This window comes from Coregonus lavaretus, assembly GCF_964263955.1.
Source record: "Coregonus lavaretus genome assembly, chromosome: 3".
Taxonomy (NCBI): Eukaryota; Metazoa; Chordata; class Actinopteri; order Salmoniformes; family Salmonidae; genus Coregonus; species Coregonus lavaretus.
In genome coordinates, this window is record NC_139990.1 from 65,520,191 (window position 1) to 65,537,669 (window position 17,479).

Here is a 17,479-nt window from a genome sequence, read left to right on the forward strand (position 1 = left end):
TTTTGAAAATGTTTTAAATGAAATATCCTTGGAATGTTCTCTTAACATTCACTAAGATATTGTGCACAACATCTGTAACAACCACCACAGAACATTCCCCCAAATGTTCTCATTAGGTTTCCAGGTAATGTAATAACACAATAAAATATGAGAGCAACGTTCTGGGAACGTTCTTGCAACATCAGGCAAATGTTTTATACAAACATTGTATAATCATCATCGCAACTGGACAGTTTTTGCGTTATGAGAACATTGCCGCAACCTAACGAATGTTCTGGGAACTTTCACAGAAACTATTTTGGTTTGCTGGGAAGTTTGTTCCACTTTTCTGAAGTGGCAAAAACAATTATGAATATTTCAGAACCAGAAATAAACAAATAAAATATTAATATTTACGCTCCTAAGGGCATGAGATTTATTTTCACGGTTCTTTTGAAATATTTGATCCCAGCCACTGCTGAGAAGTTGGCACCAACAGCGCATTAATGAATGTATTTAGTACATAATTGATCAAATCTATATAACGGCTATATAACGGAGACTGTAGCTCTCCTTGCTAGAGATGAAAGACCTCATGGATTCTAAGATGAGAGGTACCATGCTGACATTTGAAGTTATTGTCACTCAGCATAAAACAAAGACATCATTCAACGCCAAATAAAGAGCTTCAAGGCAAGACAGGGTTAGGGACAGCCTCAAGCCAAGACAGGGCCCAAGGAAATGTCAGTTTACTTGAAGGGCACGCATGCAGTCTTGTCTACTATATATCGCATATAAGATACAGTATGTGAAGAACCTGAATCATCAAGTATTTGGTCAACAGCATTTAAAAATAAATGACTGTACTTTTTTAAAGTTGAACTGAAATTACTCTTAGTAATCAAGCTTTTTGATTTGAAATGCTTTTCTCTTTCCTCACACGTAACAATACCAATACAATGATGTGCATTGTGCAACTCATCCTGCTCTTTTACAGTCGAAGATCACAGAAGACTTTTCAAAGTGCTTTACAAAGTGCTGGCTACGATTCAATCCCTGACATGGAATGAGCACCAGTGAATATAGAGTTGAAAGTAGACACCAGAAAGTGGGAGTGCTCCATTGCTTTGACAGCAAAGCAGAGACAAATAACCATTCCCCTACCTGTCATCCACTGTACATCAGTACAGTACATCACATCACAACATAATACTGGGCTTACAGTTCTGAAGAAGATAAAAACAACCCCTTACAAAGGCCTGTTTAGATATGTGACAGGTTTGTGCCTATTTTAAGATTGAGTGTTATTTAAGGACAAGAGATAACTCACTATGATGACTCACAGAATTACAGTTCTGAAAGGACACTTACACATGGTTTCCTATGACCAATGAAATATAATGGTTTGCCCATTTAGAGTAAAAGTACAATTTTAAAGGACAACCAGCACACAGACACAAACTAAGACAACAGCATTACCCCAGCCCCTGAAATACTGATGCTGAGCCACTTACCTGAGTCCCACCGTGCTCCCGTTCCTGTGTGCACAGGACACCGTGCGACTCTGGTATCCCACCTGGATGTCCCAGAAGGGACTCTCCTGCCTGTTGAGCCGGTTCCTGGTCCGTTTCTTCTGGATCAGCTCCCTAGTATCAGGGTCTTTGACCCCAGGCCTCTCCCTGGCCCCCCCTTTACCCTTCCTACGTTTGGCCTGCCGTACCGGCCGGGAAATGGGGAGAGAACAGGACGTCCAGGGCCCCACCCTGAGGCTGTACACCCCCTCAGGCCCCTTACAAGGCCCTGGCTTACAGGTCTGGAACTCGGTCAGGTTGGGGCAGGCGGAACCCCCGAAGAGCGGAGGCACCAGGACACTGCGCACCCGGTTCTTTAGACCGGTTCCACAGGTTTTTGAGCAGGTCGTCCAGGGGGTAAACTCAGACACTACACAGTCCTGAGGGCAGGGGATGAGGCAGGCCTGCTCTAGTCGAGGCTTGGGCTCAAAGTACTCACAGATGGTGTCCTCTCCGGGAGACTCGTCGGACTTTAGTATGCAGCCCACCTCCCGAGTCTGAATGCCCTCCTCACCCCCATTGCATACGTATGGCCGCATGCCCCCAAAGGTCCTTGCTGACACGGACACACACTGGTTCCAGGCACCCAGTTGCCAGTCGTAAAGGTCCTTGTGCCAGTCACACACACGGAAGCAGTTCTGCTGGTTGGAAGGCCGCTGGGACTGGTCACAGTTGGTGTGGAGGGTGGTCCAGCCGTCCACGTGGGCACACCACACAGCCCGACTCTGGCTGCCACCTGGGCCACAGTCACTGCCCATACATCTGCCCCATGGCCCTTGGGAACACAACACAGACAGGGTTAAAATAACATTGATATAGGCAAGAATTAGGCATTTTAACATCAAATGGTAAAGTGGATATAGTGTACACTATACAGTATATCAATTGATGGCAAATTGATTATTTTAGGGCTTACTTGAGCAAATTGCATTAATGTACTTGGTGGTGAGGGAATTTAGTGGTGCAGTGGTAGGGTTCTGGGGCGGTAGTTTATGGATCATTTGGAAAAAGCAAACCATACAAATATCAACCAGGACGTAGAATTAACCCACATCCGCAGGCGCAGTGGATGGATCGATGGAGACCAATAATGTCATAGAGAACCCCGACCGCGCCTTCATACCCGCCGACAGAGACATACAGCACATTTACAATTCATGCACTAAAAGATTAGTACATCAGCTATTCTACTATAGCTCCCCTTTCAGCTCCACGTTATTACTCTGAATGAAGTCTCCATTGCAGCCGTAACACGAGAGCTTTCTCTGACTTTTAGCCCCACACCAAACCTCATCACACTAAAAGAGCTGCGGCTTAATAGCAGTGTTGTTCATTGTGTCATTCAGCTCAACCTAATCCGTGACCATGTTGTGCTCTGACGCTGTTATCCACAGGCTAGTGATAGCACAGAACAACCGAGAAAGAAGAGGAGACTAATGGACAGCTTCACCTCACACCAACCCCTTCCATCTACAGCCAATTGATTGTGTTAGAGCGTGGCCTCAGGCTGAGTGGTATCCGGGTGAGGGTGCCTTGTGTTTACCCATGTTGCCCCATGAACCGATTGCCCCACTGTGGAGGACAAAGGACACTAGTCTGGATGAAACAGGCTGAAACATTTCCTGCAACTATCAGACGCAAATGCCTCAGATGACAGCCTATTAGTGGACTCATCTCCTCTCTCAGCTGCTGATCTTGCTGGCAGGAACTGGATTCAATCAGCGTGTCAAGCATGTCCACAGAAGCCTGAAAGCACATCACACATGGCTGTTTTATTTTCCCCTATATCAACACAAGATCAATGCCCTGCTGTCAGACTACACATGTATCATATATAGTTGTGATTCAAGGGATGTCTGGGCATCCGTTGGCTACCGATCAGATTGGGGTTTATTTAATAGCCTTTTGAAATGGGGTGTCTCGGGTTTTCGGCACAAAAGAGGCAGGGGGTAAACTATCTGGAGCATTCCCAAGGCTTATTCCTATATGCTGTTTGCCTGAGTAAATGAAACCCTAGCAAAATGATTTCACCAATAACAAAAGGAGCTTACTTTGAAGTTTTGTTCAACACATGGTGTGAGCGGTGGGATCTTAGCAGTGATTAGGGTATTGGCACTCCATGATGAAGACAGTATGACATGAAACACATTCATTTTGGAGCTGTAGCTACATGTCATGGAAGCCAAACTGACATCCTCTCATTGAATGCTGTAAAAACGTGAAACAACTCTTTTATCACCAATCATTGTAGGATAAGATCATCCATGTTGGTCTGAGTCATGGCGTTGTGCTTGATGAAAGAATGAAATACGGAACTAACATTTGGTATGTCAACAGTTATCAACATCAACGGTCTGTATAGTATACTATAAATTATAAACTGTGTCGTTTGAGCCCTGAATGCTGATTGGCTGAAAGCCGTGGTATATCAGACCGTATACCACGGGTATGACAAAACATGTATTTTTACTCCTCTAATTACGTTGGTAACCAGTTTATAATAGCAATAAGGCACCTTGGGTGTTTGTGGTATATTGCCAATATACCACGGCTAAGGGCTGTATCCAGGCACTCCACGTTGTGTCGTGCTTAAGAACAGCCCTTAGCCGTGGTATATTGGCCATATACCACACCCCCTCAGGCCTTATTGCTTAAATTTATAACTCAGGGGGAGATTTTTCTTTCTTTGTGATCCAATGTCCGAGGGACTTAACTGATCTCCCATAGGCTCAAGTGTACATACCCCCCTCTCTAAGCAGCAGATTAGGCTGGAGTAAGAAGTATAATATCCCCACTGTTAGAGAGCCAGTCGGATCTCTCTGTCCCCATGTGTTCATTAATGAACAGACATGTTTTGGCTCCCACAGGGTCATCCTCACTAAGGATGGGGTCAAACAGAGCTGTTCACTTGGTTGTGTTTGCTTGTTATTGAGAAAGGAACTGCTTACTGCCAATGTCAGGGATCATTTTGAGCTGTCCTTGCTGTCTGACAGGTGCTAAAGTGGTGGTCCTATTGCCAAGAAATCCCGGTCATTCCTTCTGGTTTAGGCGTCTCATAGAGCACTCAAAATGTCTGTCATTCTACAGAATGTCAGGATCAGGTTGGACAGGTGTTATTATGAGAAGATTAGGTTTGCTTTATGAAAACCACTTAAAATATAAATAAAGTGCTATCACATCTCAGATGGCCAAAGCTATAACTGTACAATTAAAGCGAGCCAAGGACCTTGTATCCCCTAACTACCATCCCCAACTCCCAATAGAGTCCAGTTGCAGCACAGAGTGAAATGGAATACAAAAGGCCCTCTTAAATACAATGGCACATAACCCTTGGCAGAGATGAATGTCAACACATTGAACATGCCATGTTGAGCCACTGTTAAACCCAGTAGAGCAATTAGTTAGCCAAAAGGTCTACAAACAATCTAGACAAAAAGCTTGCAAACAATCTTATGAGCATTACGCAAGGCCAAACTATGTATCCCTTCAGAGAGACCATGGAAAGACAAAGGATGAAGAGACAATCTCCACATAGTCCTAAGGGGTAGTACAGAAGTCTGCATTTGAAGAGAATCCATCATAAGTTCTTAAATTACTAAAGTATGGTCAGACACTTCATTTCACTTCCAAATGAACATTGCCCTTTTTTTAATAAACAACACCAAATTGTAAATCATGGGTTATAATAAAAAAGAGAAAAATATGTCTGAGGGGAAGGAGGAGACCAGAGGCTACCACTTAATGTCTGCTGAAAAACTATGAGCTGCTTAACATTCATGGATAATTACCAACCCTGTGTTCAGTGTGATCTGTGCCCTTGGCCATGTTTCGCTAAGCTACAATCCATTGACTAAAGCTCTTCCTCTCACAATTGACCTGAATGTCATTAGCTGGAATTCCACAACTTCCATGGTTTAAAGGACTTTTTGATGATTCTGATTCATCAAGCACAACATACAGCACTGCACATAACTCTGAGGCAGACTTTCGATTTAACCCATACAATGTTAAACAGTTTCCTCCATTTAATTATATTTTTCATAAATAGGAAAAATTGTGCAGGCTCTGTGTCATTATTGATGCCATGCCACCTTTATGAACTAGTGTCATGGTTACCACTGTCAGTATCGTCGGGAACAGAGGACCAAGGCGCAGCGTGGAAGGTGAACATATTTTTATTATATGAGTAATCACACGAACAAAACAACAAACGATAACGTGACGTCCTCGGTTCAAACCCAAACCTTGGAACAAGATCCCACAAACACTGTGGGAGCACAGCCTGTCTAAATATGGTTCCCAATCAGAGACAACCAGCAACAGCTGACACTCGTTGCCTCTGATTGAGAACCACTCTGGCGCAACATAGACATACATGAACTAGAAAAACAAAGAACACTCACACCCTGGCTCAACATACAAGCCTCCCCAGAGCCAGGGCGTGACAACCACCTTCTAGTCATCTCATTGGATTCAGCTAATTAAAGCAGAACACTCATTTCAGTGAAAAATAACAAATCGAAGGTGGAATACTGCACTGCAGCTTGTAGGAGACAGCCTCATTTGTCACTCCTGCAGTGACAAGAAATGTGTGCCATTCTGCACAAACCACCCATTCATGTGTGTGTCAAAATCCAACTGTCAATGCGTTCAACAGCAGACAAATTTCAAAAGGGCAAACGCAATGGTCCATGCTCCACTTAGAAATCTGTCAGGAAATATGTCCAAGCTGTCAGTAACAGTAAGAACACAATCAATAAACCTCATAATTTCTTTGACGCTCAAAATCCACCATCAATTCAACAACCTGCCAGAGTCATAAAGGTTTCCCTCTGCATGCTAACCAACTTCCTATGATTTCACTAGCTGCCACTAAACCAGAAAGCACAATAAAAACAACATGCTTGAGTACGTATGAACACTCCAGTAAAATGCCTTGTGTTCAATGCAGCCCAAACAAACAAAGCAACCACGGCCCTATTGCTCTCCTCACGCTAATGAAACATTTACAGAAACACCACATACACTGCACTCCAACACATGGATCTGGTATGTGTGTTGTGGGAGTTTATATTGTTTCCCAAATGTTCTCTTGCCGCAGTTTGAGGCAGGATGTTATGGGAGGGGCAGTCAGTGGCCTTATAATGGGATAGGGGTGGGAGTGTCCCTCCTGCTGTGCAGTGATTTTCAACATGCCCATCATGCAGCTCTGACAGGCGCGCTTTATGAGAACACAGGGAAGGTAAACCACATAAACAGTAAATCCTACCTCAATTACTCACAATCCACTGAATCTTATTTCAATGAAAGGGAGAGAGTTGTTTTCAGATAACACACTTATGTTATCTATTGTAATGTGGTCGGACACGGTAATTGGACCAAACAATCTACCATTCATAAAATTGGTATGTTGACATTTGAAGTTCAGAGGTTAGACATTTTTGATTGATTTCTTCCACGAATTCTAACTGATTCTGTCTCTTCATTTGGGAACAGACAGCAGTGTTTTTCTCAAACAATAATTACAGACAGGATAAATGGCAGGAGGACATGATGAACACATTTCATGGAGGAATAGATTTCCATTCTGAAAAGTAATAGAATGGAATGGAATTGTGCATTTTGATTCATATGTATCTCTTCCATCAACACAAGCTCTTATTGAACTGGGAAACAAACAAGAACATGCAGCACTGTAGCCAATATACTGATCACTTTATCAGATTAAACAAGGTGTAAAAATATAAATAATATTTAAAGGTATGTACTAGCGTCATCTTTATTTGTACCAAAACACAAAATGTAAACCACTGAAATATTAAATATAAGAAAATAATGAAATAGAGGGCATGGCCACAGGTTTTAGTTAGATATCCTTTTCCATTTAAAACATTTGAAAGCCACCGCAATACAAAAACAAAGCCCCTGAAATTATGCCAGCAAAACTGCATTTCAAGCAAAAAAGATCACAGTATTGAAACAAAAAGGAAGAATAAGACAAATCACAGAGAGAGAATGTGCCCCTTGGTGCTTGGCACTGCAGTTAAATATTATTATGATGCCAGTGTGGAGTACATTGTTGACTCCAATTTAAAGAGGCACCTCCATGGAAGACTTCCTTGGTGTGGTAGAGGATGGGGGGTGAAAGAGGGTTTCATTGCCTATAATCTGCCCTTAAAAAAGCCAGCTATTAGTCTGCGAGGAGGAGTTGCACTGGCAGATTTTACATGAAGTGAGCTGGGTTACGAAAACAGTTGCATGTGTTGCTAGGAAGCCTGCACGGATACCATGAAGAGGGGCAGGGCATCTTGTTTACATTTCTCCTTTTGTAGGGAAAATCATACTGTAGCTGTTATAAAACCTGGGGACATACACAGTCCATACAGGCATATACAGAATATCATATGTCTAATGTTATGCTAGTGCTTTATGTGACCAACTCTTTGCTGCTGTATCTGCTATTGTTGTGTTAGTCCATTTTTGAAAATCAATTTTTGGGTTTAAAGTGCTCTTGACATGAATGTGTGTACCAGTACATATTTGTTAATGTGAGTATGTTTGGGTGTGTGGGTGCATGCACAAGTGGGCGTGTCTGCATGTGCCATTTTCCCATTTGATTGCCTGCACGTGTGTGTGACTGTTGCTCCAGGGGCAGAGATTTGATAATGTACATGCCACTTTATTGAGATAAATGCTCCAATCACATGGTGAGATCTCCACCCTCTGAAGCGCCTCTGTCAAAGATTAGATTACTGCTTCCTATGATGTATCATTCTCTACATCTCAATTCAATAGTAAAGTAACACAACACTGGGAAACTTCTTAGAATAAGGATTTGCAACTGGCACTGAGGAGGTGTCTGCCAAACTAACACAAATGTTCTAAAATGCAGCCTTTTACAGCACAATTAAGAGCAACATGAAGGTTTAAAATGGTCATTTTATAGCTGACAGTCCACAGCAGGTCATGGATGAAAGTAGAAATAAGTGAAATGTTCATTATTGTTTTGTTGGCCGGAAACTATTACTAAGTGTATGTGACGTACGCTTTGTCTGCTACAACAAAGCATACGTTTAGAGAACAATACAATTAGGAAGTCACCGCTTAGAAATTACATTAATCCTATAATCTTATAATGCTCTCTTTACAGAGCTCTGAAGACAAAAGACTAGTAATTCTTAATAACACTTAGAGGTTATTCTCTATGATCCCAGCAAAGGTTGAAAGTTCATATCAACTAAGTTACATTTGTTGATCATATGACAGGTAACTTTAAAGGGGACAAACCATCTGTAAAGGCAGTGGGAGTGTTTACAGTACTATACTTCAGACTAAACACTGCTCTTCAAAGGTTGTTTTGGCAGTCAAAGGTCAGCGTGCCCTTTCCACCCCAGGCACTAATCATAGATTAAACAAAGCTTAGAGTTGCTAACATCGATCCTGATCAGACAGAGACGTTGACATGTTAGTGTAATCAAGATCTTTGTTTCGATCAGGACACAAGAATAGGCTGAGTGGTCCTCAATTCACGACAATGTCGTGTGGATCCACAAAATCATACTGTGACCAGTTACGATTGAGAGGGATCTAAGATTGATGTTAGTAGATGAAACATGTTTCTTATCAATGAATGGCTATATAATACAACAGAAATGGCAATAAATTGTTGTGTTGGGCTGATAATTAAACCACAGCTGGGATGCTTGTTCTTCTAATTAGTGCAGGATGGGAAAGTAACACTTCTAGGACACTAGTGACTAAACTTGGAACACAAGGTGTGGACTCTCTTTCCTGGGCCTATGGGGATCCCTCTTGGATTGTGATCCAGCAGCACTACTCTGTTGGACTGAGTAGGAGTGTTGGAGGTGTTGGTAGAGAGTGGATACCCCAGCCAAACCTAGCACAGTGCTACACACACGCACACGCACACACACACACACACACACACACACACACACACACACACACAACCACACACACACACACACATACACACACACAGTCGGCCAAAACAGACAGACTGCACTCACACTTAGGCCAACCCACAGCCTTCTGTCAACTCTTTTCATGTTTGCTTTCATTTCATATCAGCTGTGAGGTGTATGATGTAAACAGCAATAACAACACACCTTCGGGGTGAAAGACATTAACTTCACAATCTTTCGTATCATGTCTCCTAATCAAAAACGAATTACCATTAATTGTACTTACATGCAATACTACTCTTAAAAGCCCTCAAACCATTAGAATGTGTTTGTGTGAATACTACATCTGAATGTCAGATTATGTCGTACAGTACATACTGTATAGACATGGCATGTAAGCCCTGACATCAAAGAATAGAAATGTGTCACACTATAATTCACCATTATTCAATTGAACCATCTAAAGCCAGAGGACCAAGAGCTTATCACTCAGAATACAGAGACAAAATGCAGATGACAGATGCAAAGTGCAGGAAGTGTGTGGCAAAGAGAGTGGTTTACCCTCACATCTGTTCTTTCTCCGGGCAAACTAATTCTACCTTTGAATGTATTCATTCTAAAACCGTTCAACAGCAAGGGTCGGGTAGAGGTAACTAGTGGTCCCTCCAGCGCTAATGATTTTTGGGGGAACGGTTTCAGAGAGCATGATGGTGAGGTTGAGGGAGGTTTCGCTGCAGTCTCTCAGCAAAGTGTTGAGAAGTTTACTGAGATCTCAGCTTTCAAATTGACAGCGACACTGACTGCAAGTCCACTGGGAGGTCTTGATAGGATGTTCAGAAATAATTGTATATTATGTTTACAAGAAAAGCATATAGTGAAAGGCATGGGCGGTGTGTTCAATAGGGCGATATGGGCGACGCACTGCCAAACGGGAAAAGGAAGGGATTTTTTTTCTAATCAATTATATCATGGCAACAGTAGTTCAGTGTTCACGTCTGATCTGCCAGCCACTAAATGTCCAATCAGGCTAAAGTCGTGCTTCAAATGTCCCCGCCCGTTTTGGGGCGATTTCAGTCAGGTTGAAAATCGCCCAGAAGTCTCTCATAGCCTCTAATGTAAAATATTTTTTTTTCAAATTTCTGAGCTTTCAATACATTCTCTATGGGTGTCTGAGGGCTTGCACTTACGCGCTTTCGTCATACGTAACGTAACGTAACCATGAACGGCAGACAGCAACGCTTGGACAGCGACTGGTGTAACCGACATGCACCATCTTTCAGAAAAGATTAAGAAAAATGAGCTGTCAAAGACCCACATTGATAGCTGTTTGAGATTGTCTGCTTTGGTGAGAGTGAATATTGCCACTCAACTGGATGAGGGATACAGGCTAGCTGTCCGCCGCCACAACGATGAGGTTAGCAACAACAGAGTCGTGAACACTGTCTACGAGAATCGAGACGACCTCATAGAATGTTTTGAAGCCATCCGGACGGGTTCATTGGGTTCATTTGACCAGCCCACCGTACCAGAAGCTACAGAATAAGGACATCGATGCTGTCTTTATCAAACGTGCCCTCGACAGCTTCGCAAGCAGTGTGCAGGCCATAAGGTAAGATAAAGATTAAACAATATCATTCGATCTTTCTCAAAGCAGAGCTTTATTTGAAAATGTATGCATGAAAGGAGACTGCATTTGTGTTTGAAATTACATTATTGTCATTATATATGGCCAGTGGTGTAATCTATCTTATTTTATATACTATGTGTACTGTACAGTGGTGCTCATAAGTGTATGAACACATTCTAAAGCTGACTAAAAAGAGGAATAAAAAAATAAAAAAATCATCTTTTGGAAATTGATCTTAATGACTTAATTAAAAAAGTTGGAAAATCCAACATTTAAGGACACCAATTTTCTTTTCTTTTTTATTCCTCTTTTTAGTCAACTTTAGCATGGGATCATAAGCTTATGAGCACCACTGTATACTGTGCTGAACATCCAGGCTATGTGAGACACAAAGGCTAACTTAAACACTAAAGACTTTATGCATCCCTGCCCATTTTAAGTGGAACTGAAGTATTTGTACTATACATGGATACATTGCATATACCTGTGCATCACATAGACAACAATACTGTACAAAGCCAACAAACACATTGGTCTGTTTGCCTTCAGGGACTCCTCTCAACAGCAGCTGCAAGAAGCAACAGGAGCCAAAAGACCCAGAACAGCTTTGAGAGAAGAGGAGAAGCAGAGGCTGTCTGAAGAGGTCTGCAACACCATCCTGGATCACACCAAAGAAAGGTTCTCTTTCTCTGGCCACCTTGTGAGTGCTACCTTACTGCAAGCAGACATGTTTGAAAGGTACTGCCATTCAAAAAAATAAAAAATCTGTTCATGTTCATTTTTACAAATCTATACAATTGGCCAGAATATGGTTGTTCATATTTACAAATCTATACAATTGGCCAGAATATGGTTGTTCATTTTTACAAAGCCATACATATTGTTTATGCAGTGTTGAGGAATGTGAAAGAACACCCTTGATTATTTTTACTGTGATAACTTATTTTGCTTTTGTAAGCCAACACTTTTGAGATCAGTCAATAAATGCTTCTGGTATTGACTTATATGCTGCCCCTGTCTTCATGTTGTTGCTGGACATATCTTTTTAAAAATGTGTGTAGGTCACCTAAATCATCAGAAAAATTGCCCCTCCTGAGAATTTTTTCAGGAGCCGCCACTGGTGAAAGGGCAAAGCAGTGATGATAGGTTTATCGTCCTCTGACTTCTTTGTCGATATTTCAGGATGATTATATTCAATGTTCTGCTCATTCTGTAGGTATCAATCTGGCTGGGCAATTGACTCAAAATGTTTCAATGTGTTGCTTGCTTGGATTGGTCAATCACTTGTTGAGTCCAATTCTTTCCAAATGAACACTTATCCTCAGATCCCGAAAACACTGTGATTGAAATGGTTAGTGAGTTTTCACCAAGCATCTGTACCACTGATTCATTACGGTGGATAGAGCTTTTTAGCCATTCTCACCCATCCAGACACTGCTCCAATGCTAAGAATAGCATTAATGATTGACAGCTCCTGTTCCCGGAGAATTCGAGGTTCTCTCTCCCTCTTATTTGAGCCGTTTCATTGACACGTAGAGAAAGAGAGCATGTCAACATCAGAGAGGCTCATAAATTCTCACCAGCATTCACTCAGCTTCAAATATCACACCCTGAATCACGAGAAAGCACTTGTGTGCTTGTGAAAGAGCGTGCCTTACTCAATCACATAAAAAGGCTTAAAACAAAGACTGATATAACTGTTCAACAGTATTATATTTATTTAAAAACAGCATCTCCAGAGCAAGTTATAACCATATAAACAACTAAAACCGTGGCTCACCTAGCTTAAAATACATCCCCTGACCAACATTTGGGCACACCTATTTAAAATGGCAGGTGAACTTATTACCAGGGTCAAACCAACTAGCCACATCATTAGCACTCAGCCAATAGAAACAAAAAAACAATTAAGCACATGAACACAAATTGCTGTAGAGGTTGAGATGGTGGATAAGTTAACTTTGAACTGTTGAAGGTTTGTAAGTGAATGAGTGACTAAATACATACACAAAACACAACATGCTCTTAAATAAATAACTTGAATTAATAAATACTTTGAAAAAATATGATAAAACCAGAATATCTTCTTCACAGTGCTCATGTGCCTATGTGTTGCATGAGCTTACTGTGTGTGTACGTGTTGCTTTAGATAATATTTTCTCAGTGAAGTGATATTTCCTGCATAGATGCGGAGGAAAGGACAAATAGCAGAGGATGAGGTAATCATCTCAATGTCAACTCTGTAACTAAGAACAAATCCTTTGAATTATTAATCAGGGACTCTGCTGCATGCTATGCCAGTGAACATGAATGCTGTTCAGGCTATGGCATCTTTGATGATGAAATAGAGATAAAAGGAGTATAGGGTGTACTGCATTGACATTATAGCATACTCTCCAAACAACTGTTGGATAACTGTCAAATTGTTTAAAACAGATAAAGGTATTTTTTAAGACAGTGAACTTGATCCAGTAGCACGTTGCCTAATGATCCTGCCATGAGTGGTTGACGAAAGAGAACATCATTCTCTACAAGAAACATCAACTTCCTCAGAAAGAACTGTACTCTGTTCTCATAAAACCAATGTATTCAAGTTTCTGCTTCATCTCTTTGTTTAATTACACACCAGAGTTAAGCTCACTAAATGCAATTTTATAGCATTTTCCATCCTCATGTCGCTATTACAGGAACACGAGCCCAGTTGGTATCCACGCTACACCGGAGTGACAAGTGGCGTTGCACCTAATGAAATCATGAGGCAGAAAAGTGTTAACCTGGAGCCACAGAAAGAGCCCCCGTGTCGAGTGGAGGTGAGAGAACTGTGATCCCAATCTCGAGCATTTCCATCCACAGTGCTAATACTCCAATCCCCCTCATTTTCCCCCTCCATGTTCCCCTGACAGCTCCTCCCTCTGTTAATTGGCCAGATGGGGAGATTATGGGACCTCTGGGACACGGTTGCTAGGATATTAATGGTGGTAACAGAACAGACACGAATCTTGTCATTTCTTGCTTCTCTTTGGTGTAAAGGTCTCAAATTCGATTTTCTGGAAGGCGTTGGTTTTCAAACTGTGCACACCAATTGCTGATTTTTTCCATGTGGTTATTTACCAGTATAGCCGTACTGTATGTCCCATATCAAATCAAATCAAATTGTATTGGTCGCGTACACATATTTTGCAGATGTTATCGCAGGTGCAGGGAAATGCTTATGTTTCTACCTCCAACAGTGCAGTAATACCTAACAATACAAAACAATACACGCATATCCCAAAAATGTAAAGAAAGGAATTATGAAGTATAGAAATATTAAAATGAGCAATGTCAGAATCCGGAATATAAATATACAGTGAGCTCCAAGTATTGGGACAGTGACACATGTTTTTAGTTTTGGCTCTGTACTCCAGCACTTTGAACTTATACAATGACTATGAGGTTAAAGTGCAGACAGTCAGCTTTAATTTGAGTTTTTTTTTTATCCATATCGGCTGAACCGTTTAGAAATTGCAGCACTTTCTGTACATAGTCCCCCCATTTTAGGGGACCAAAAGTATTGGGAAAAATTAACTTATGCTGTATGTGTATTAAAGTAGTAAAAAGTGTAGTATTTGGTCCCACATTCCTAGCACGCAATGATAACATCAAGCTTGTGACTCTACAAACTTGTTGGATGCTTTTGATGTTTGTTTTGGTTGTGTTTCAGATTATTTTGTGCCCAATAGAAATTAATGGTAAATAACGTATTGTGTCATTTTGGAGTCACTTATATTGTCAATAATAATATAATTTGTTTCTAAATACATCAATGTGGATGCTACCATGATTACGGATAGTCCTGAATGAATCGTGAATAATGATGAGTGAGAAAGTTACAGATATATCATACAAATATACACAAATATCATACCCGCCAATACATGCTAACCTCTCATTTGAATAGGAGGGGAGGTTAGCATTTTTGGGGGGTAAGATATTTATGCCTGTAACTTTCTCACTCATCATTATTCATGATTCATTCAGCATTATCTGTAATCATGGTAGCATCCACATTAAGGTAGAAGTGTTTAGAAACATATTCTATTGTTATTTACAATAAAGTGTCTCCAAAATGACACAATACATTATTTAGCACTCATTTCTATTTGGAACAAAATAATCTGAAATCATACACAATCCATGTCTCTATTGTCTCAAGGCTTAAAAATCCTTCTTTAACCTGTCTCCTCACCTTCATCTACACTGTTTGAAGTGGATTTAACAAATTACATAAATAAGGGATCATAGCTTTCACCTGGATTCACCTGGTCAGTCTATGTCATGGAAAGAGCAGGTGTTCTTAATGTTTTGCACACTCCGTGTACATACGAAGTGGGTAAAACAGCATGTAAATATTATTAAAGTGACCAGTGTTCAATTACTATGTACAGTTGAAGTCGGAAGTTTAGATACACTTAGGTTGGAGTCATTAAAACTCGTTTTTCAACCACTCCACAAATTTCTTGTTAACAAACTATAGTTTTGGCAAGTCGGTTAGGACATCTTCTTTGTGCATGACACAAGTCATTTTTCCAACAATTGTTTACAGACAGATTATTTCACTTATAATTCACTGTATCACAATTCCAGTGGGTCAGAAGTTTATATACACTAAGTTGACTGTGCCTTTAAACAGCTTGGAAACTTCCAGAAAATGATGTCATGGCTTTAGAAGCTTCTGATAGGCTAATTGACATCATTTGAGTCAATTGGAGGTGTACCTGTGGATGTATTTCAAGGCCTACCTTCAAACTTAGTGCATTTTTGCTTGACATCATGGGAAAATCAAAAGAAATCAGCCAAGACCTCCACAAGTCTGGTTCATCCTTGGGAGCAATTTCCAAATGCCTGAAGGTACCACGTTCATCTGTACAAACAATAGTACGCAAGTATAAACACCATGGGACCACGCAGCCGTCATACCGCTCAGGAAGGAGATGTGTTCTGTCTCCTAGAGTACTTTGGTGCGAAAAGTGCAAATCAATCCCAGAACAACAGCAAAGGACCTTGTGAAGATGCTGGAAGAAACAGGTACAAAAGTATCTATATCCACAGTAAAACGAGTCCTATATCGACATAGCCTGAAAGGCCGCTTATCAAGGAAGAAGCCACTGCTCCAAAACCGCCATAAAAAAGCCAGACTACGGTTTGCAACTGCACATGGGGACAAAGATTGTACTTTTTTGAGAAATGTCCTCTGGTCTGATGAAACAAAAATAGAACTGTTTGGCCATAATGACCATCGTTATGTTTGGAGGAAAAAGGGGAAGGCTTGCAAGCCGAAGAACACCATCCCAACCGTGAAGCACGGGGGTGGCAGCATCATGCTGTGGGGGTGCTTTGCTGCAGGAGGGACTGGTGCACTTCACAAAATAGATGGCATCATGAGGAAGGAAAATTATGTGGATATATTGAAGCAACATCTCAAGACGTCAGTCAGGAAGTTAAAGTTTGGTCGCAAATGGGTCTTCCAAATGGACAATGACCCCAAGCATACTTCCAAAGTTGTGGCAAAATGGCTTAAGGACAACAAAGTCAAGGTATTGGAGTGGCCGTCACAAAGCCCTGACCTCAATCATATAGAAAATGTGTGGGCAGAACTGGAAAAGCGTGTCCAAGCAAGGAGGCCTACAAACCTGACTCAGTTACACCAGCTCTGTCAGGAGGAATGGGCCAAAATTCACCCAACTTATTGTGGGAAGCTTGTGGAAGGCTACCCGAAACGTTTGACCCAAGTTAAACAATTTAAAGGCAACGCTACCAAATACTAATTGAGTGTATGTAAACTTCTGACCCACTGGGAATGTGATGAAATAAATAACAGCTGAAATAAATCATTCTCTCTACTATTATTCTGACATTTCACATTCTTAAAATAAAGTGGTGATCCTAACTGACCTAAGACAGGGAATTTTTACTAGAACTGAATGTCAGGAATTGTGAAAAACTGAGTTTAAATGTATTTGGCTAAGGTGTACGTAAACTTCCGACTTCAACTGTACATAGGGCATCAGTCCAAGGTACAGGGTTGCATATCGGATGGTAGCCGGCTAGTAACAGTGACTAAAGTTTAGGGCAGAGAACGCCTAGTGGTGACTATTTAACAGTCTGATGGCCTGGAGGTAGAAGCTTCTTTTTCAGTCTCTCGGTCCCAGCTTTGATGCACCTGTACTGTCTTCGCCTTCTAGATGGTAGCGGGGTGAACAAATTGAATGATATTGATATTGATATCAATATCATTCACGTGGCAGTTCGAAAGACACAAGCTTGACAAATCCATACATATTTTACATACACTGCATTGGTATATGTATGCCATGCAATTTGGAGTTCATATAATC

General features: G+C 41.1%; 1 protein-coding gene across 1 annotated transcript in view; it reads right to left on the reverse strand.

Moving 5' to 3' along the window:
* LOC311116835 (thrombospondin type-1 domain-containing protein 7A-like) overlaps positions 1-17,479 on the reverse strand; it is a gene marked incomplete at both ends in the record, with an annotated part of 107,647 nt that overhangs the window by 71,957 nt on the left and 18,211 nt on the right. Inside the window, one exon of the mRNA XM_084157455.1 lies at positions 1,494-2,325. Within this exon, the coding sequence (XP_084013581.1) occupies positions 1,494-2,325 (832 nt within the window). The remainder of the gene's footprint in view (positions 1-1,493; positions 2,326-17,479) is intronic.